The following is a 22250-nucleotide window of genomic DNA, read 5'->3' on the forward strand; positions in this document are numbered from 1 at the left end:
ACTTGTGACACTAATAAATAAACTTTATTTGAAACAAGAATGATTGTTCTATGCTAATTGAGTCATTGTGATGCCCTCTGTTTCCAATCTATTATGTGGAGATGCCGGCGTTGGACTGGGGTAAACACAGTAAGAAGTTTAACAACACCAGGTTAAAGTCCAACAGGTTTATTTGGTAGCAAATGCCACTAGTGGCATTTGCTACCAAATAAACCTGTTTGACTTTAACCTGGTGTTGTTAAACTTCTTACTGTGTTTTCCAATCTATTAGCATGAGCTAATTTCATCTGCATAGTATACTTTGTATAACATTTATTTTGGATCTACATGTTTCAGAGTTTTGTCTCTTTAATATATGTAAAGTCATAATTCGGAAATCTATTACCCTTGAAGTTACCTGGCCCACATTTCCATAGCTCCAGTGATGTGTTGGTCTGTGAAAGCTGTGATATAAAGGGTTGGCAAATTGTCTAATTTCCTCCTGTAACGGCAGCTGTTTATACCATTTCTCTGACCTCTGATTCCATAATGATTTTAATTAAACTATTTTGATAGCAGCCCTCAATTCTGTCTATTCAGCACAAACTGCAAGGAGATGAGATCTTGGCTATTTTCTTTCCTGTGCTCTTTCCGACCCTACTTGAGTCAGCTTTTCACTTGACCCCTCGCTCCCCTTAGTGATGACATTTCCCTTCTCCCACCTAAACAGTCCATCTCAAATGCTCTGGTTCAGCTTCTGATTTCATGGATCTTTGAAGCTAAAGAAGCCAGATAAAGAGGAAAATAAAATGGCAACATAAGAGGAAAAAATGGCTCCCTGCAGTCTTGCAGATGACTTTCAAAGTAAAGGTAGCTGTGCCTGTTTCTGATAAAACCATAGCACACTTCCTCTCAGTCATATTACTTTCTGTATTAACATGTATTTAAAGAATGATAATATGTAGATAAGGTTTTACAAATATACAATAACAGTTGTTATCAAATGAAATGGTGCAAAACTGTTAGTGTGGCATTATGGAAATTGTGGCAGAGGAATGAGGAGAGTCTTGTTTCTTTTTAAATGTGGGGAACATTTTGAACTTGCATGCATCATACCTTTGGTCCTGCAATGACACAACATAAACAGAAACCAAAGGATCTAAGGACAAGTTTACAAATACAGGCAGTCCTCAACTTTGCGACATTTGAGTTACAATGAATGGCACTTACAACATTTATAAATTGACACCATTTTGACTTTCCCATGCTGGTTCTAATGCCACACCAGTACCGTTCATATGTGTGCATTGACATTTAGTTGCTAAGCCCAGGAATGATGAAGAAAAATAGACTTGTCAATGCTTTTCAGATCATTGAAAGATAATGTGCAATATTACACTGTGCATGCTTTTCTATGTTTTATGTCAATAAATACATCATGTTGCTATATTAGTCATCTATAATTGATTGCGCACAAAATTCTGGATTATTTTGGTAAAAATAGGGTATCAGGCCATGGTTCAGGAACCAATCCCCCATTTATAACCATAGTAATTGGAAGGATTGGTGACCACCAGTTACTATGTAAAGAACTATAATAGTTTATCTACGAGCAGAAAAATATATTGAGTACTTTCATACAGTTAACATGTCCAACTCCAGGATGTACTCTGGCTGCAAAAGCCCTCTCTCTGCACCAAGATCCCCACACTCATTCCCCACATGACCCTCCCAGTGTACACCTCTTAAAAGGGTCAGCCACTACAATAACACCATTCTTATCGGTCTCGGAAAATCAGTTCCACATTATGATTTTTCAACTTGACGCAGTTTTCAGGAACCAATTGTGTTGTAAGTCCAAGGACTGCCTGTGGAAAGACTATGGGAATTTCTTTGCAATACTTTTAGGAAATTGCATTTAAAATCTTAACAGTCATTAAGTTATTAAGGACCCCCATTGGGGAATTGTTTGTATGACTAGGCTTTCACTTCTTCACAGCTGGCGTCATGATACTGCTGCCTTGTGGATAACTCCTCAGTGGGTGTAGTCACTCGTTTCCCACATTTGTTAAAAACTGCTGACTAGGAAATGAAACACGATCAAATTGTAATACTTGACAGGTTAAGACCATAAGACATAGGAGCAAAAATGGGCCATTCGGCCCATTGAGTCTGCTCCACCGTTCATGGCTAAGCACAGGGACCTGGGTTCAATTCCAGCCTTGGGTCACTCTCTGTGCGACCTTGCACATTCTCTTGCACATTCTCCCTGTGTTTGCGAGGGTTTCCTCCGGGTGCTCCAGTTTCCACCCACAGTCCAAAGATGTGTGGGTTAGGTTGATTGGCCATGCTAAATTGACCCTGTGTTAGGGGGATTAGCAGGGTAAATATGTGGAGTTACGGGAATAGGGCCTGGGTGGGATTGTGGTCAGTGCAGACTCGATGGGCCGAAAGGCCTCCTTCTGCACAGTAGCGATTCTATGAATCCTCAACTCCACTTTCCCACCTTATCCCCATAACCCTCAACTTTCTTCCTGATTAAAAATCTGTCTACTCCCGCCTTGAACATATATAATGACCCAGCCTCCACAGCCATCTGCATAAAAAATTCCATAGATTCACTGCCCTTTGAGAGATGAAATTCCTTTCAGGAGTCGCCTGCTCTACGATATAATCTCTGCCATTTAATTTGGTCATGGCTGATCTTGTATCATAACTCCGTTTATCCACCTTGGCTCCATTTCTATTCTTACTCCTATCTCAGCAATTTCAATCTTGAAAACTCCAGTTACTGTAAGGTTGGTCCCTTGTCTAAAATCGTTAAGTAGCTGCATCTCTGTAGTATATGGGAAGACCCTGAATTATTCATATCGTAGAACAGTTTCTATATCATATCTTTCAGCTTGAAAATCAAGGACACTCCATTTGATCATTTGGATATTAAAATAAATCATTTTAATGTTTTACATTGTATTGCAGTAAGCTGCTCAGAAGTTTAGTGCATTACAAAAATGCCAATTAATGAAGCTTTGATCTGGAATGTGGCTAATTTGTTCCATATTTTTAATCAAATCAAACAGCAACAAATTATGAAGGGAACATAGAGTGGGGAGGGGCTATCATATTGCAGCTCTGAGTGTCTTACCTGTATGAACTGGAAGTGTGGTTTCAAGTTGGAATTACAGAATTGAAATCTTTGTACAACAGTGTTAATTTTTCCAACAGGATTGTGGGAGAACAAAACAAGTTAGACTTCCATTATCCACCATTTTTAAAATTCATTCGTGGGATATGGGTATCGCTGGCTGGCCAGCATTTATTCATGATGTGGAGATGCCGGCGTTGGACTGGGGTAAACACAGTAAGAAGTCTCACAACACCAGGTTAAAGTCCAGCAGGTTTATTTGGTAGCAAAAGCCACTAGCTTTCGGAGCGCTGCTCCTTCGTCAGATAACCTGACGAAGGAGCAGCGCTCCAAAAGCTAGTGGCTTTTGCTACCAAATAAACCTGTTTTTTTTTGTATTTTTATTCCAATTCAATCAAATCAAGTCCAATTCAGAGTCTCAACAAGTTGAGACATTCCTGATCCAAGCTGACAAGACAGGGCTCTCACCACCTGTCTTGGGCTTGATCTACATGATCCAAGCTGATTGGAGTAGGAATAGCTCCTCCTCCAAGGCTTGATCTCATTTGCATCTTAGCCAAAAGGCCGAGATGCCACTTTTAAAAATTGCCTCAAATGAAGCTAAAATGTAACCTAATGACCTCAATCAAACACAGCATGTCGATACCACACTTGATCTTAGCCAAAAGGCCGAGAAGCGAAAAAACCTGTTGGACTTTAACCCGGTGTTGTGAGACTTCTTACAGCATTTATTGCCCATCCCTAGTTGCCCGAGGGCAGTTGAGAGTCAACCACATTGCTGTGGCTCTGGAGTCACATGTAGGCCAAACCAGGTAAGAATGGCAGATTTCCTTCCCTAAAGGGCATTACTGAAACAGATAGGTTTTTCCAACACTGATTTCATGGTCAACATTAGATTCTTAATTCCAGATTTTAAAAAAAATTGAACTCAAATTCCACCATCTGCCGTAGCAGGATTTGAACCCAGGTCTCCAGAACATTTGCTGAGTTTCTGGATTAATAGTCTAGCAATAATACCACTAGGCCCTTGTCTCCCCTTGAACTTCCTGTAATTCCAAGACAAAGTTTGCAGTAAAACTTCATAGGGCATTTGCATGAGCATTTTAAAACTTAATATTGTAATTCGGAGGTTGGGACTGCAGGATGTGATTGAAGTTGACTGCAAATCAGAGCAGGTGAGGGTGATGTTCCATAGCAGCGGGAGTAATAGCCCAACACATGCAAAATCTTGAAAAGTTTAATTTCAGTGGGAGTTCATGCAGGTTAGTGATTCGAAAGAAACAACACTGGCTTGTGCAGGTCTGACCCAACCAGGAAACAGACGAGCTTGGGGAATAAGAAGAAAACTTACTTATCTTATTATCAGTTAGCCATGTTAGCTCAAATAAAACATGAAATGCTGGAAATACTGGTAATGGCAGCATCTGTGGACACAAACCAAATTAATGGATGGAATTCAATCCCCTCTGCACCACCAGAGGCAGCCCACCATCAGCCACCAGCAAAATCTTCCAGTCCCGTCAAAATCAGTGTGATTTACATTCCTCGCTCATGTCACTGTCGGGTGACCTGCGGCGGGGGTTGACTTCAGCGGGGCTGGAAGATCTCAACAGCCGGAAGGGCCGGAGATTTCTGTCCAATGTTCAGGACTGTGACCTTCCAGCAGGACTGGGGAAAGTTGCAAGTTTAATAGGTTTTGAGCAAGAAGTGGATGGGACAAGGATCGCAGTGAGGCTCACTAAGCTTGAGGAATGGTACCTCACCTTTCGATGAAACACATTACAAGCTTCCAGACTTGGCATTGAGTTCAACAATTTCAGACCATAATCTCTGCTTCATTTTTCCTTGTTCTGTTTTTATCTTTCAGTTAGCAGCATACCTTCTCCAGACAGTTCTTTTGTTTCTTTTCTTCTCCATCACCATTCCCTTTGGCCCTGTAAGACGAACTCTTCCGTCCTGCTTTCACCCGATCTCAAACCTTCCTTCTGTCCTAGTCCCACTTGGTCAAAACCTGTTACTTCTTTAACTTTTCCCAGTTCTGATGAAAGGACAGAGATTTGAAGTGTTGACAGTGTTTCTCTCCACAGATGCTGCCATATCCTGCTGAGTATTTCCAATGTTTTATGTTTTTACTTCAGATTTCCAGCATCCACTGTATTCTCTTTTTTGAATATGCTGTTTCCTCATTTAGTTTACAGCACTCCTACTCTGAATTAGGGCATGGCATTATAAGTAACATTGCAAAGGACTAGACGCCAGAAATGGGGTCACTACAGTTGCTTTTATAGCCCTTGAGCACAGAAAAAGGGGAGAAAAGCAAGATTTGCTATTTTTGATCTCCTCTAGTGACTCATATTGGCAAGATATGCGTATGTTGATAAGTTAAGGACAGAATCGGGCTTCATTATCAAAATACCATAATAAAGTAGGCCAACAACACTCACTGTTTCAATGCTTATGTGAGAATTTACAAATTAAAATTCAATGGCTTTGCAGCAGAAAGCAGAATCATGGAATCCCTACAGTGCAGAAGGAGGCCATTTGGTCCATCGAGCCTGCACCAACAATCCCCCCCAGGCACTATCTCTGTAACCCCACATATTTACCTTGTTAATCCCCCTGACACGAAGGGGCATTTTAGCATGGTAAATCAACTTACCTTTATGACTGTGGGAGGAAGCCGGAGCATCCGGAGGAAACCCACGCAGACACAGGGAGAACATACAAAATCCACACAGACAAGTCAGCCGAGGCCGGAATTGAACCCGGGTCCCTGGCACTGTGATGCAGCAGTGCTAACCACTGTGCCACCATGCCACGCAAGATGGAGGTGAAACACTTAGTGTGGGCTATTTCATTCCCAAACATACAAGTAGTTTCACATTGGGGAGATTGTCAATTTTATTGTCTGAATTCAAAATATGCTATCTCTTCACAACCTTTAGGAAGGTAAAGTGTTCCTTTCTCTTTGTTTCTCTCCCTCCTGATTCACCAAATTGTTATTTTTCTTAAATGCCATCAGAGATTTCCATCCCAGCTTCTAGATTTATACCTTAGTCCTCGAGGTGAAGCACCTTGTTCTTTTTTTATTCATCCATGGGATCTGGGTGTCACTGGATGCCAGCGTTTGTTCCCCATCCCTAATTGCCCTTGAGAAGGTGATGCTGAGCTGCTTTTTTGAACTGCTGCATTCCATTTGGTGTAGGTACTCCCACAGTGCCATTAGAGAGGGAGTTCCTGGACTTTGACCCAGTGGCAGTGAACGAACGGCAATATATTTCCAAGTCAGGATATTGAGTGGCTTAGAGAGGAACTTCTGGATGATCATGTTCTCAAGTATCTGCTGCCCTTGTCCTTCTAGCTGGTAGCAGTTTTGGGTTTGGGAGGCATTGTCAAAGGAGCCTTGATGAGCTCCTGCAGTACATTTTGTACACAATACTGCCACTGGGCAGTGGTGACCGAGGGAGTAAATGTTTGTGGATGGGGTGCCAGTCAAGCAGGCTGCTTTGCCCTGAAGGTGTTAAGCTTCCTGAGTGTTGTAGAGGCTGCACTTTTCCAGGCAAGTGAAGAGTATTTCATCACACTCCTGACCTGTGACTTGTAGATGGTGGACAGGCTTTGGGAAGTCGAGATGAGTTACGTGCTTAAGGTTCATAGCCTCTGACTGGCTCCTGTGGCTATAGTATTTGTACAGCTAGTCCAGTTCAGTTTCTGATCAATGGTAATACCCAGGACATTGATAGAAGGGGATTTAGCAATGATAATGCTATTGAGTGTCAAGGGGCAATGGTTAGATTCTTTCTCGTTGGAGATGGTCATTGCTTGGCACTTTGGTGGTGCAACTGTTACTCACCCCTTGTCAGCTCAAGCCTGGACATCGTCCAGGTCTTCCTGATTTGGACATGGACTGCTCCAGTATCTTAGGAGTCATGAATGATGCTGAACATTGTGCAATTATCTTACTTACGCCAAACCATTCCCCTTCCCAATACTTTATAATTTTATGTAGGTCAAGTAATCCCTTAATGAAAATTGAATAAAATATATTAAAATGTCATTGAGTCATGGTTATTATAGGATAGAAGGAGGCCCTTTGGTCCATTGAATCCATGCCAGCTCTTTGCAAAACAGTCCAGTAAGAAGTCTGACATCACCAGGTTACAGTCCAACAGGTTTCTTTGGTATCACGAGCTTTCAGAGCACTGCTCCTTCATCACCTGATGGTATTGTGAGATTTCTTATTGTGCCCACCCCAGTCCAACGCCGGCATCTCCACATCATAAAGCAGTCCAGTCAGTCCCATCTCTGCCGCCTTAGCCTTACAAGTACATGTTCCTCATGTATGTATCTAATTTCCTTTTGTCTCTGCTACCACCACCCACATCAACACCGAGTTCCTGGCACAAGATGTTTGAACACCAGTGTTCTGCCACATGGGAATGGGAAGTGAGGGACGTGTTCAGTCCCACCCACTATTTAGTTGGCCACCTTAGCTGTGATGAGATGGCCACATACCTCTTAAAAGATGGTAACTTTTAAAATATTGCTAACACATATTAAAAGTAGTTTATATTCCTATTCAGTGATTGAAACATTTTTGCTATCATGAACAAATTTTGTCAAAATAGCTCAAATGTTGAATTGAAGAGGACACATAATTAACCCGAAAGCACCTGGCATTCTACTGTTCAACAAGTTTTTTTATTTTTGCTGAAAGAGGACGTTGGAACCTATGCCTGATTGTGGGTCGGAGTCACTGCTCATTGCACAGGCTGATAAAGTCAACTAAAATAACAGCAGCAAAGCCATTAAGCAAATGGGCCTGATCTGTTTTGAACTTTGCCTCCTTGATAATATCCGTTTCAAATCTCCTATGTCATCAGTTTGCCAGATGCAATAAGTACCTAATGTTTAGTGATTTGCTAATGCCAAATTTCAAATTGCTGCAATACAGATCGAATAACAGGCCGCTCCAATTTGCAGCTTATTAACAGCAGTGTGAACTTCTCTCCACGTGAAGAGGGCTACAAAAAGTCAAATGACAAAATAGCATTCTGTTCACTAGGTAATTTTATGTAGATGCAATTCTGTGGGACTGAGCTTCGGGTGCTACGAAATTCTCACTGATATATTTCGCAGGACTGGCAGCTACAGCAAAACAGTTTCAATTTCTGGCCACAGCACAATGCCTGATGAAGGTCACTTTGTGCCAATAATGTGTTAAGCAGATTGGTTAGACATGTTGAGCATGCAGTCAGTTGCCCTTGCTGCTGGTGCCCACTGGTCATGTTGTTACATCGGTTCTGGCAGCATGGAGGCGTGGGGTGATTCGCTTATATCTACTATGAGCAGCAGCTCTATAAAATAATTTCACAGTAAAATATTTAGACCTCATGAATTTGGATGGCAGCCGATGTTGTGGTTTTGTTGATATTGCAGTGAATGCTCTCCCTCCCTGCCAATCACAGATGGCAGTTGTTGTGGTGCTTTTCATAAATGTGCCATCAAGGAAATTTAAACATGCTATTAAATAAAACATTGCATTTATTAAGCCAGATAGGAATATTGGCAGTGGTGTTGATCCAGGGAACAACCTGGCTTTTCAATTTATTTTTTACATTCACAACCGTGCACCTGTTGGTGGCGTTATTTTTTAATCTGAGTTAAAATGATTGTTCCCATCATTGTTCTGTGCATATGCTTGAGAAAATATCAGAAAGCAGCATTTAAACAAAGCAGCAAAGTTTTTCCAGTAGAGACAGTCATGTCTGCTTCATGCTTGACCTGGTATTTGAGCATATAGAAATTGAGTAAACTTTGGCAACATTCGGAAGCCTTAATTTCCTGATTACACAAAGGGCAAATCAGTGCTCTGGAGCATTCTCCTGTATTGACCTATCCTTTGGGAACATTGGCCTCAACATTTACAGGATGGGGGACTGTGTTGGGAAACATGATGACGTTGGTCTCTATATTTACTGAGGGGCTACATAATAACCTGGGGGCGGGGGGGGGTGGAACCCAACAAATGACAGACTAATTCATCACAGGGCACACTGCAGATCAGAGGCTAAAAAGGCAGGGGATGTTCAGATCACAACACGGGCTGCAGATTGGGGCAGGCACATGCTATTCGTATCAGGGGCTAGAGAGGCTGTGATCGACAGAAACTGAAGGTTTCCTTGTGGGGTCGGAGATGCGCTCCTGGTCCTCCTTGCCATCAAGGAGTATTATATTGAAAAATAAAGCACTTGGCGACTGTAGCCAACCTCTCCATTTTGCTGCCAGGTTTTCTGAATCCTAGGATATAGAACCAGAAGCAGTTGAATTGAAATCCGATGCCCAGTTACACTGTGGGAGCCTGAATTAAAAATGATACTGAAGTTCCCCATCTCTCCAATGTATGAAATGTGCACAGCAAACTACTGTGATGATTAAATGATTCAGTTTTAATTATGGATATAAAAACAGCAGAAGATTGGAAATGCACATTTGATGCCTTAGTATTTGAAGAGATTTCCAGCATTCTATTTTGTTTCACTTGTAGTACTAGTTTAAGAGAACGCTACTGTTTACTTGGCTTTTTATGGTATATCTGGCCCTCTTACGCTTGTCAGACTGAAAATAACATGAATGAATTCAATCTTGATACGTTCGCGATATTGAGGTGCACTAGCATTTTTTTTTATCATCTCCAGTTTGTTCCTGTTGTTGTTTTTAAGGTTTAATAGTTCAGAAGGAAATAAGAGGCAAACACGGAGTGTAACTAAAAGGTGAGACAGCCATTTGACCCTGCAGCCAAACTGCCAAATATATAAAGTGTCTCATACACTTTATATCTATAATTTGCTTGTTATATATAACTTGCTCCAGGCTTCACTACATTTTTTTCAGCTCATTTATGCTCAGTGCAGTGAACTGATGTAGTATTCAACGGATGTCACATTTATATAGCTGAGCACATTTTAGTGGAACAATTCCAGACTGAGCTAAATGATTGAATTCATCCATTTACATTGAGTGTTCAATTTTAGGCATGCCCAGCTGTAAAAACTGTAGTTGAGTTTGAAGCAACTGCACATTTGCAACCTTGCATTGTGGAGGAAGATAAAAAATTTGAATTTGATTTTGATTTGATTTATTATTGACACATGTAATAGTATACAGTGAAAAGTATTGTTTCTTGCATGCTATGCAGGCAAAGCATAGCATTCATAGAGAAGGAAAGGAGGGAGTGCACAATGTGGTGTTACAGTCATAGCTAGGATGTAGAGAAAGACCAACGCAAGGTAGGTCCATTCAAAAGTCTGATGGCAGCAGGGAAGAAGCTGTTCTTGAGTCAGTTGGTACGTGACCTCAGACTTTTGCATCTTTTTCCCGACGGAGGAAGGTGGAAGAGAGAATGACCAGAGTGTGTGGGGTCCTTAATTATGCTGGCTGCTTTGCCGAGGCAGCGGGAAGTGTAGACGGAGTCAATGGTTGGGAGGCTGGTTTGCATGATGGATTGGGCTACATTCACAACCTTTTGTAGCTCCTTGCGGTCTTGGGCAGAGCAGGAGCCATGCCAAGCTGTGATACAACCAGAAAGATAAGTACAACTTACAAAAGTAAAATCATTGCTGGCTTGCTCAGGTAGGCTTAAAACCAACCTGCCCACAACAAAAAGAAGAGCAACTAATGGTAAAGAATTTGTTTCAAGATGTCCATTCCACACCTAACTAATGACCTTGAACTCGGTACCTCAGCAAGTTCTGTACCACCTCCATAATATTGCATGACTGTTTCAGGAGCCTGTGCTGTAGCATATTCAACATTTGCAGTGCCTGTGTGAAATTTGTGATCAGAAATAATATCTTTGCACCTTTTACCAACCAGAATGTGGAAAAGTCTTAACAGGAGGCACATGTTCGTGGGCGGCACGGTAGCACAGTGGCTAGCACTGCTGCCTCACAGCACTAGGTTCTATTCTTGGCTTGGACCATTGTCTGTGTGGTGTCTGCACGTTCTCCCCATATTGTGTGGGTTTCCTCCGGGTGCTCCGGTTTCCTCTCTGTCTGAAAGACATGCTGGTTAGGTGCATTGGCTATGCTAAATTCTCCCTCTATATCTGAACAGGCGCCGGAGTGTGGTGACATGGGGATTTTCACAGCTACTTCATTGCAGTGTTAATGTAAGCCTACTTGTAACGCTAATAAATAAACTTTAAACTTTATTCTGATCAGTATCACTTTAATAAAAATTAAAACTGTCATTTTGAACAAGAGCTCCTAGAATCCTCCCACTCCCACTCCTAGTATCATGGCCAGTTGTATTCCCTCAATAACAACACGACTAAAATAAATGAAAGCAAATTACTGCAGATGCTAGAATCTAAAACAAAAACAGAAAATACTGGAAAATCTCAGCCAGTATGACAGCATCTATGGAGAGAGAATGGAGCTAACGTTTCAAATCTGGGTGAGTTAGGCTCTGATGAAGAGTCATCCAAACTTGAAGCATTAGCTCTGTTCTCTCTCCACTGAGATAAATATCTGCCATCAATGTCTTTGCTGTTTGTAAGAATTCACTGTGTGCTATTTAGCTCACAGCGAGCAGCGCTCACTGAGCAGCACTCCGAAAGCTAATGGCATTTGCTACCAAATAAACCTGTTGGACTTTAACCTGGTGTTGTTAAAACTCTTACTATGCTATTTAGCTATCAGATTTGCTGATCTAACTATGACTGCACATCAAAAAGTACCTAATTGGTTGTGGTGCATTTTATCACATCATAAGGACATGCAAGATGCAGGTGTTAAGTTTCCGCTTTTTTTCACTTATTAAGGTTCTTTTTAGCAGAACATGCATTGATCATAATGTCAATGAGTTTCTACACCAGTTTGTCATTTGTCATGCAAGCAGGAGGAGACAGAATATTTTTCTTTCATGTGGCCTTTGTTTACATGAGATAGAATCCCAGTGCTTAGCCTCCGTGCTGTACCATGCAGTGATGCTGTAAGAACCGGTAATCTCTCAAAATGAACTGTACAGGAAATCTCCATGTTGCTGATAGTAATGTGTTAAATGAGGGGTGTTTAAGTAAATATAACCACATTCAAATTATCCTTGTGTTTACAAAAATGTCCGAATGCCTTTCATAGATTTCACGTTTGTTGAGTAATGATGCCTTAATAATGTATAACTTCCACAATGGATATATATCCCAAGGCAAACATAGTCTCTGCATGGATACAGTGTAATTTGAAGAGATGTATTTTTATTGAATACAGGGGAAAGGTCTGAATGGAGAGTACTGAGGCAGTGATTTGAATGTCACTGCCACAAATCTTTGATTAAGGGATCCATATTGAATAGAACCAGCTGTAGTGGAGGTTGGATTGTTCGTGGAAAGTAACTGCTTTTAATGGTTGTGTGGTGTTTCGGAGGCATTTGGAATATTTGAAGAGCTGCTAATCATCAGATAGGGTTGACAACTTAGCCTGTTGTCTGCTACTCAGAAGGTGTGAAGCTGTTCTATTAGCAAACCTTCTAATCAGAGATTGGATCATTTTGAAAAGATTGATGTGATAATTGGTTTCAGAATTTAAAAACAATTAAGTAACCTTCTATGTTTGAGTCTGCTGTCAATTACTGATGATTTAATTATTAGATTACTTTTCTGTTTGGTTTAATTGTCAAATAGACTTCTCAATTGTAATTAAAATTTAGAGATCAGGATGTAAAAGTAGGAAACATTGTGCTTTGAAAGTAATCGTATTGTCTGCATGTTGTAATTGTTTTTGAAAGGTTGAAAAAATGAAATGGAGGACACTTGCAACAGTGATAAATTTATGGTAACTTTCTTGTAAATGTACTGTCAAGGACCAAAGATCAATGGGGCAGCACGATGGCACAGTGGTTGGGACTGCTGCCTCACAGCTCCAGGGACCTGGGTTCGATTCCCGGCTTGGGTCACGCATCTCCCGGGATGCGTAGGGATTAGCAGAGTAAATATGTGGGGTTACAGGGATAAGGCCTAGGTGGGATTGTTGTCGGTGCAGAATCAATGGGCCAAATGGGCTCCTTCTACACTGTAGGGATTCGATGACCACTCAAGATCTCAAATCACAGGTCTTTTTTCCAAAATAAATGATTCTGCAATATGATTTCTTATCCTGTTGCACCAAATTGGACCTGTTGACATGACCGGTTTAGAAACATGTTTCATTCACAAGTTCCACTCCAAATCACCACAGCCTTGAGTTTCATTGATGGGCAGCACCCAGTAGCTAGTGCCAACTTTAGAAGTGGAGATAGAATCCCTAGATTGCTGAAAGAGGCCATTCAGCCCATCAAGTCTGTAGCAACTCTCCAAAAGAGCACCGTACCAAAGTCCAGCCCCCACTCTATCCCCGTAACCCCGCGCATTTTGTATGGCCAATCCACTAACCACATCTTTGGACATATGGGATATATTTTCTGCAGCTGTCTGATGGCATGTATCTAAATGTTTTTAAATATACTACTTCATATCAGGATAAATGATAACAAGAAATCCTATCGTGATCACTTTAGGGCGGTACAGTGGCACAATGGTTAGTTCTGCTGCCTCACAGAGCCAAGGACCCGGGTTCAATTCCGGCCTTGGGTGACTGTGTGGAGTTTGCACATTCTCCCTGTGTCTGCGTGAGTTTCCTCCAGGTGCTCCAGTTTCCTCCCACAGTCCAAAGATGTGCAGGTTAGGTGGATTGGCCGTGCTAAATTGCCCCTTAGTGTCTCAAGATGTGTAGGACTGGGGAATTAGTGGGGTGATTAAGTGGACAGGGCCTCGGTAAGATGCTCTTTTGGAGCAGAATCGATGGGGCCAAATGGCCTCCTGCACTGTAGGGATTTTATGATTCTATGTGCGCCTGTGATAGTCTGTTAGAAGCAAAGACTGGAATATTGCTGAAAGAGACATTTTTGAAGCTTTTTGTCTTGCACTGATCAGGACAATTTGCGAGATTACAAATCTAAGGGAGACAACAAATTTATGCTGCATGAGTTTAATGCTAATTTATACAAATTTATATACATACAGTATAAAGTTATTGTCCCACTTGATGTCTCTCTGCCAGGGATGACCTTGAAAGGAATCCTCTGATTGCTTGACACCAGGGGGGCCCCCGGATATTAGGCAGTCCCATACTTGACGTGTATCACACTCTCCCAAATAGGTACACACCCCACGCACACACAGTTTAGACACTCCCCTTCATCAAACAGAGATAGTAATTTAGCATCTTATGGCACTGCAACCACATCCTCGAGACAACCCCACAGCTGCTGGCAGCCTCCGTCATCTTGTTCATGAGGCTTGTTTCATCTGATGGGGAAGTGTCCTTTTGCCATCCTGCAGCATGAGAACCTCCCACTGCTCAGTCTGGGAGTCGTCATTGAACCGTGGGCAACACCACCATGTTGTCCAGGCTTTGGGATCCTCCATTTTGACTGGTAGCAGCAAGACGGGGAAATGGGATAGACTTGAGCAAATGTTATTTCTTTCCCAGGCATGGGAGCCTGAATGAGACACTGCCAGCACAGTAGCAACAGATTGGAAAAAACTGCTCTGACCTGCAGCTATTCCGCTGCTTTAATGTCACCTCTGGATTCTGCCTTTTTACAAAAGGCTACATGAAAAAATGTCAATGATCCCTCAGGCTGCCAACAACCTGATGATAGCGGCCATTAACATTCGTGGCCAGGCCTGACTTCTGGTTCACGGCCTGACCCTTCTCCCATTTTGGCCCATGATTAACCGAGGATGATTGGCCAACATTCATATTGGCCAGCAAGTAATAGGCTGGCTGATGCTTGATTTGGCATGATTAATGACGAGGGTGGGAGTGAGGGAGCAAGTGGACCATGCACTTCCCCTTCTGCCTCCCTGATCCCACCAATCAGTGTTAAATCCAGGCCATTGTCTTACATTGTGCTTTCAGTGCCTCCTTTCAACATTTAAAAGCCAAAGTTTTTATAGTCTTGCTATTGAAGTAAAGACTAATGGGTCACTAATTCCCCAGATTTGTTAATCACCCCTCCTCAAAATGAGCTCCATGTTAGTTTGCCTTCCCAGTAAAGAAATACTGTAATTTGTGGAAATCTGAAGTAAAAACAGAAATGCTGGAAATACGCAACAGGTCAGTCTGAATAAAGGTGCACCCATGGTGTTATAATGTGTCTTTCCCCCTTAGAGATCAGTATGATCTAAATATTTGCAGCATTTTCTATTTTCATTGCGAGACCTCTGTGTTCAGCGATTTCTTTTATACTGATTACTTTGATCTTTTCATCAACTCTGACCAAGGGTCATCCAGACTCAAAACTTTGGCTCAGTTCTCTCTCCACAGATGCTGTCAGACCTGCTGGGATTTTCCAGTGTTTTCAGTTTTTATTTCAGATATCAGCATCTGCAGTAATTTGCTTTTACCATGATCAATCCCTGTAGTAGACTTTTGCATTGGCCCAGAACGGGAAGGGTGGTCGATTCAGGTTCATAACTTAAACATTGCCCTGTTTCAAACAAGGAGTGTCTTTTAATTGCCATTTCTTTTTTGCGCATGTCTATTCTGCACTCTTTATATATGTTGAGCTTCAACATTGAGATATGATCTAAAGTAAGTAGTTGTGTGAGCTCACTGAGTCATGCTATATAGTTTTCCCCGTCTTTGAAGATGGGTTGCTAGGTTAAGTATAAAGCAGACTTAAATTATTAATCAGATGCTAGTTTTCAACATTAGTTAGGAATCAATTAATGATATGAAACTATTTATAGTTGTCCTTTTCAAATAGTGAGTTATTTTTCAGCATGAAAAGAGAAATATTGGAACTAGGTAAAAATTATAAGTTATAGTATGTTGGTGGAGAATGTCTATGAACATGGATTAGACATTTTAAATAATGAAGGGAATATGATGTCAAGGATCAAAGAAGGGCGGCACGGTAGCACAGTGGTTAGCACTGCTGCTTCACAGCTCCAGGGTCCCGGGTTCGATTCCCGGCTCGGGTCACTGTCTGTGTGGAGTTTGCACATTCTCCTCGTGTCTGTGTGGGTTTCCTCCGGGTGCTCCGGTTTCCTCCCACAGTCCAAAGATGTGCGGGTTAGGTTGATTGGCCAGGTTAAAAATTGCCCCTTAGAGTCCTGAGATGCGTAGGTTAGTGGGATTAGCGGGTAAATATGTGGGGGTAGGGCCTGGGTGGGATTGTAGTCGATGCAGACTCGATGGGCCGAATGGCCTCCTTCTGCACTGTAGGGTTTCTATGATTTCTATGATGTGTTGATACGGCCCAAGTACGTTGTTAACCTTTACACCTTGCCCTGTGAAAGTGAATGAGTTCCTTATATCTTAGCAACGCCCAAGCAACAAATTACAACATTTGGCAGAATGCCTCATTGCCAGTGCTTCCAAACAAGCACCAAGATTAGCTTGGCTGGTGGTGGGAAGACTACCCCATCATATCCTGCGTACACACCCAGAGCCTCAACACTACTCTCGAGGCAGCTGCAGTAACCAAGAGACTGTTACCACCTTCTTCGCTAAGCCACATTTCCAAAGAACGTCTAGAAAGAGATGCAATGGTTTTTGTCAAGGTTGGTTTGGAGCAGCCTCGTGACGCAGCTCCATGACACAGACTCAGTGCTCTTTGGGTTATTTCTAGCGATGCACACCGAGATAAACATCAACTGATAGGAGGGCAGTGGCATAGTGGTATTGTCACTGGACTAGTAATCCAGTGACCCAGAGTGATGCTGTGGGGAACTGGTTCGAATACCACCATGGCAGATGGTGAAATTTGAATTCAATTAAAGGTCTGGATAAAAAGTCTAATGACCATGAAATCACTGTCAATTGTCATTTTTTTTTAAAACCCATCTGATTCACTCATACTCTGTAGAGAAGGAAATTACTAATGCTCTTCAGAGAAGGAAATCTACGTGACTCTATTGAGTCTTAAATGCCCCCTCAAGGACAATTAGGGATGGGCAATAAGTGCTGGCCCAGCTAGCGATGCCCACATCCCATGAAACAATGAAAAAAATGGCTGCTGGAAGACCATCAACTCGGTGAGAATGCCATTGGACCTGACCCATTCTTGCTAGTCTTCCAGTGCAAAGAGTTGTCAGCAACTGAATGACACATTCGAAGACCCAGGACTATATGGTGAAAGATGCATTGAACCTTGGTGTAGCTGCCACAAAGACTCAGTGGAGAAAGTCTTGTGGCATTGAGGGACTGGAAACCCCTGGGCTTTATACACCAAGTATTTTTTTTTGTGAGAGTTGCTGACTAGGCCAGCATTTGTTGTCCATTCCTAATTGCCCATGAGGAGGTGCTGGTGAGCTGCCTTCTAGAATCATTGCAGTCAATGTGGTGTAGGTACACCAGTGCTGTTTAACATGAAATGTATGTTCTAAATATGATCTGTCAATACAAGTATAGTGAGGTACCTCCAGTGTCATGCACTGTGTTGAGAGAAATTGAATTATATTGCATTTTATTTAATGTTAGGTAATGAAAACAACACTCATACCATTGGAATTAACAAGATTATGACTAGGTCGAGGAGTAATTTTCCCTGGGGCTTCCTACCTAACATGTGCCAGGTTGTCTGTGGAGTTATATTTTTCACTGGTTGACAGGTCTTGGTGAAAACCTGTCTGCTTGTACAGGGCTGCAGTATAGTTTCCATAATACTAGCCTGTTTGTATGGGTAGGAAGGTAGTGTTAAAGGAAGGAGCATGTTTAAACACCATGAAAAGATACAAACATAATTTTTCACTACCATCTGCCATTACCACTTCTGCCAAATTTGACAGACAGTACATAAAAAACATATTTGTCAGTAAAGGAATCCTGATGCTGAAGACAAAAAGAATAGAATTGAATGCTAGAAATTTGAAAGAGTGTAAGAAAAGGCAGCTTCTTGTGGATGAGTTAGTGGATTAGTGCATTTAAACAGTGTGTTGCTTAACCAGAAAGATCTCGGTTTCAAACCCCAGTTTGTGCTAAGCAGGAATATTTTAACCAGGGCTGGTGGGAGTGACTTTGTAACTGGTCATGATATCATTGGGTTCAGATATTAACCACAGTTCCAGGTTCTGATCTCTATTCTGCAAATCTTGCTGGGAATGTGATAAAATTCAGACTAAAATGTCAGATCCAAATCTTATTATTCAGATTCTCATCAACGCAGTGTGCACTTTGAGCAGCATCTGTTTTCACTTTAAGCTCCGTTTTCTCTAACTCGGCACTTCGCATTTATATCTACAATAGGTGCAGAATAAGTTCCACAAAATACTCTGGAGGTGTCGCAGTCAAACATGTTCATTTAAATGTTGACAATTACTCTAAATCAAAAGTAATGGGAATGATGTTGTTTGAATGACATTCATATTCCAGTAATAATTGCTGCACGTTAATCTACTTATTTCTTAGTGATGAAAGTGCAAGAGAAGAACTAAAGAAACTTCCAGCTCTTCCTACTCGTGCATTACAGGAACATCCATCACTTGCATATTGGTGAGTAGGTTACAAATACACAGAAAAGGTGATGGTGGGGAATGAAATACTTTTTGATGCATTCCCAGTAGCTCGCACTCCTAGTATGCAGGGATATCAAAGATTAAGGGTGGGATTTTCCGGCCGCACTCGTCTGAAGAACGGAAAATCCCGCCTGAGGCCAATGGACCTTTGCATGGTCCCGATTCCCATGGCGGGCGGGATGGGAAAATTTAGCTCAAAATGTTCAAGACAAAACAACAGTAGCTTTATACAAATGGGTACGCGTTTCATTTTGGGTCTTTTCACCATTTTAAAAACTCATGCAGTTGGGGAATCAGTTAACAAACCATTCAACAGCTGACGCAGTGTGAAAAGTTATGGTGCCACCAGAAATGGATTCCTCAGAGCAGGAGTTCAAAATGTGGGCAATGGTCTGATTTGGATGGCCTTGTTCACAATTTGAGCAGTCCGTCATGTTCCACTTATGGAGCAAGTGGCCACACCTTCTCTCGCCTGTCCTCAACTGGATGAGGTTGTCCAGATTGTCCATGGAAGGTTGAAAGCTGGGACTTTACTCGGATCCGTTACCAATCGGTGATGTTTGCAGTCAACCATGCCCGCCATGGAGAGGTGGGGCTGTCGTCAGTTAGTCGTGTATGGAGTGTGTTTCAGAAGAGACTATGGGATTTCAGACAGTTTTTAGAATTTTTGAAACCCTTTGTCAGTGAGAATGCTTTGTTAGCTGTAAACCCATGGTGTTCTTTGAAGAGGATGTTTCCCTGCGGACATTAGGAGGTTCAATGTATACTAACACAGGAAGCCACTCCTGCTATGTTGGTCTGAATGTTCCAGAAACAATCCTCATGGCTTTCTGGAAGTGGAGCCCTAAAACATTTGGTGGCTTCTGGGTCAGGTTGAGCAGCACTACTCTGCTGTTGGGTAGACCAGAGTGAGTGAAGCAGTGAGTAGTGTGTTGGTTCTGCTGCCCCAAATGGTACCCAGCAGTTTCATTGAGATTCACCCTTGTCTTGACTTTGGCTCCAGTGTTTTTAAAGATGTTGTTGGTAGGTCAGTGATGCCGGGGTATTTTGCTGTTGGGTTGTGGGTGAGTAGTCAGTCACAGAACTATGTGAAGTTCTTCCCTGGCCTTCGAGTTGTTCAGATGGAAAGCTGAAACAATAGTTTTGGCACTGTTTGGTCAAAGTTTCCATTTTTTGAAGTAGTCTTCCAGTTTTTTTTACCCATAACCGACTGTGTTGAGTAGCTGACTATGATAGTGCTGTGTCATATCCCAGTTCATCTATAGTTTGCACTGTAATTTCTACATGTAGTGATCATGGTGACACACAAATCTTACTCACTTTAGTAAAGGTTATTGCACTAACAGAAAAAAAATCACTTCCTCCACTGATGATAAGAACTTAAGGATGGTGTGCTCGAGATGCTTGCAATCCCATAATTGAAGCAGCATTCTTTGCGTGACTCTATAATGAGAATATGTTAGCAGGTTATTTGTCCAAGCTATTTGGCCCATTGTGTCTCTGCTATCAAATCTATGGCTGGGATTTTCAGGCCGTTCACATCCCGGCACCACTGCAAGTGAGGATGGCGAATTTGGCGCTCAGCCAAATCCACGTTCACTGCAGTGTGACCAGAAAACTTTGCTGGCATGAATGGCCACCAGATTCCACCTACAATTTTAAAATTCGGTTTCCCTGCTCAGGATTATTTGGGGATCACATCAAATCTCAAAGATATTCCAGAACATAGTGCCCCAAGTAGGGATTAAAACATTTTTCTCTGGCTTGATTTAACAATTGATGGTATTGTGGTGGAGGCCATAACTGTGTCCTTCTGATGTCCGCAAACTCAAATTCCAGTGGGGGCGGGGGGGGGGGGGGGGGTGGTGTGTGTGTCAATGGATAGCAGTGCGGTGTGTGAATCCTGGTTTATTCAATTACTCTTTATTCCCATACTTCCAGCACTCATGGCGATGATTGAATTGCAACTGCTGCTCAGGCTATGATCAACTAAATTAGCAGATTACACTTTTATCACTTGTCTTTAAACCTCTGACATGAACAGGAGCTTTCGCTTTTGGCCTACACTTGATGTACCTTTACTTCCTAGGCCATTGAGAAGAATAAGATGGCAATTTAACTTGTCCATGCCTTACATTCAAACTCTTGTATCTGCATAAATTAGCTCCACTACTAATGGGTGATCTTTTGGGTTGATGAATAGAGTAGTTGATTCATTGCTGCCATGGAATACTCAACTGAAGTATTAGTAACAGAAAGTCTATTGTTCCAGTGCAGTCAGGTGTAGTATACAAGTTCACTACTCTGTGTAGCTATTTATTCAAGATTCCTCGCAGTTCTTAATTGAAAATGCCATCATCCAAATTTTCAAATTCCAAAATAGCTTTTACTATTGGTTTGAATCTTCAAATCCCCCTACTTTACAACACTTCAAAACTATTTCATTAACTTTAAAGCATTTTTGGAATAGCCTTGGGCCATGAAAGGTTCCATACAGTTACATGTTCTTTGACGTTGCTACAATCTAAATGCTTGTCTAAAAATATCTCACAGGCAGCAAGTATTGTACATTGGATTAATCGTGTATAAAACTATACTTGGGTGAGCTTGGTTAATCAGCAACAAAAAGCTCTTTTGTGATGGTTTAAGAATCAAAGATGCAAGCAAGCCAGATAAATTTGTGGCACTGGACTAGACAGAATTTTCTGCATGGCTGTGTAGGGCAGCCACTTTGAGCAGAACAGATGAGTTGCTTTCATTAACTAAACAAATTAGACAAACTGCACATAATGAGTGGCTCCATGGCTAAACAAACTGTGTTGATTGGAAGTTTCCTTTTGGACTGAACGAAAATGTTTTGTTTGTGCTTGCAGTGAAGATCGAGTGATCAACCATTACAAAAAACTAAAAGGTCGCAGCAGAGGACAAGCAATTGTCAAGTAAGTACATACCTGTTGCTCAGTCCGCCGATTGTTGACAACTCAAGGAGAATAAAGAATAATTAACTTGATAAGATAACACTTCAGCAAAAGCTCTCCAATTTCATGGTGGGTAAAGGCAGCAATAATTGACCAAGCCATGCAGTGCAGACAATCCCAAGTCTCATTCTCACTCCTTCTGAGTTTGCTGACCTCAACTGGGGTGCTTCAGCAAGGCGTGGTGTTCCTGGAGCTAGGATGGAGAAATGGCAAACAGGATCCATGCTTTTAACCATTGACCCTGATGGCAAATGAAAGAGTAGCTATCAGGCTCACTTGTGATGTCCACCACATTTGAATATCCTATTAACACTCTGTTTAGGCTGATGTGATTAAACCACTGAGGTTTGCACTTCTGAACAGAATGGGAGAGACATTAGGGATGGACGGAGAGAGGATTTCTGCATGTGTGTTAACTGACTCAAAATGAGTATGAAGTTACATAGATGATTGAAAGCACAGGAGTAGAAGTTGGCAAGCTCTAATTCTGCAAAGAGACAAGTTGCCAAAGCTTTTCGTCTTACACTCATCAGGACAAAAGCTTCCTGGAGATGTTAAGGGTCGCACTTGGTTAGATTCAATGGAG

At 41.8% G+C, this 22250-nt stretch overlaps 1 protein-coding gene and 1 non-coding gene across 4 annotated transcripts in view; one reads left to right on the top strand and one right to left on the bottom strand.

Moving 5' to 3' along the window:
- The window catches only part of LOC144491533 (FERM domain-containing protein 4B-like), a 325659-nt gene that overhangs the window by 237514 nt on the left and 65895 nt on the right, over window positions 1-22250 (top strand). For all 3 annotated transcript variants that reach the window (XM_078209468.1, XM_078209467.1, XM_078209469.1), the window contains 2 exons: window positions 18580-18663; window positions 21560-21625. In XM_078209468.1, coding sequence (XP_078065594.1) covers window positions 18580-18663; window positions 21560-21625 — 150 coding nt within the window. The remainder of the gene's footprint in view (window positions 1-18579; window positions 18664-21559; window positions 21626-22250) is intronic.
- Window positions 3607-3805, bottom strand: LOC144491932 (U2 spliceosomal RNA). Its single transcript, XR_013497516.1, has one exon. It is a non-coding gene; the product is annotated as a U2 spliceosomal RNA (small nuclear RNA).

The sequence above is a fragment of the Mustelus asterias genome, chromosome 3 (genome assembly GCF_964213995.1).
Source record: "Mustelus asterias chromosome 3, sMusAst1.hap1.1, whole genome shotgun sequence".
In the NCBI taxonomy this organism is placed as follows: Eukaryota; Metazoa; Chordata; class Chondrichthyes; order Carcharhiniformes; family Triakidae; genus Mustelus; species Mustelus asterias.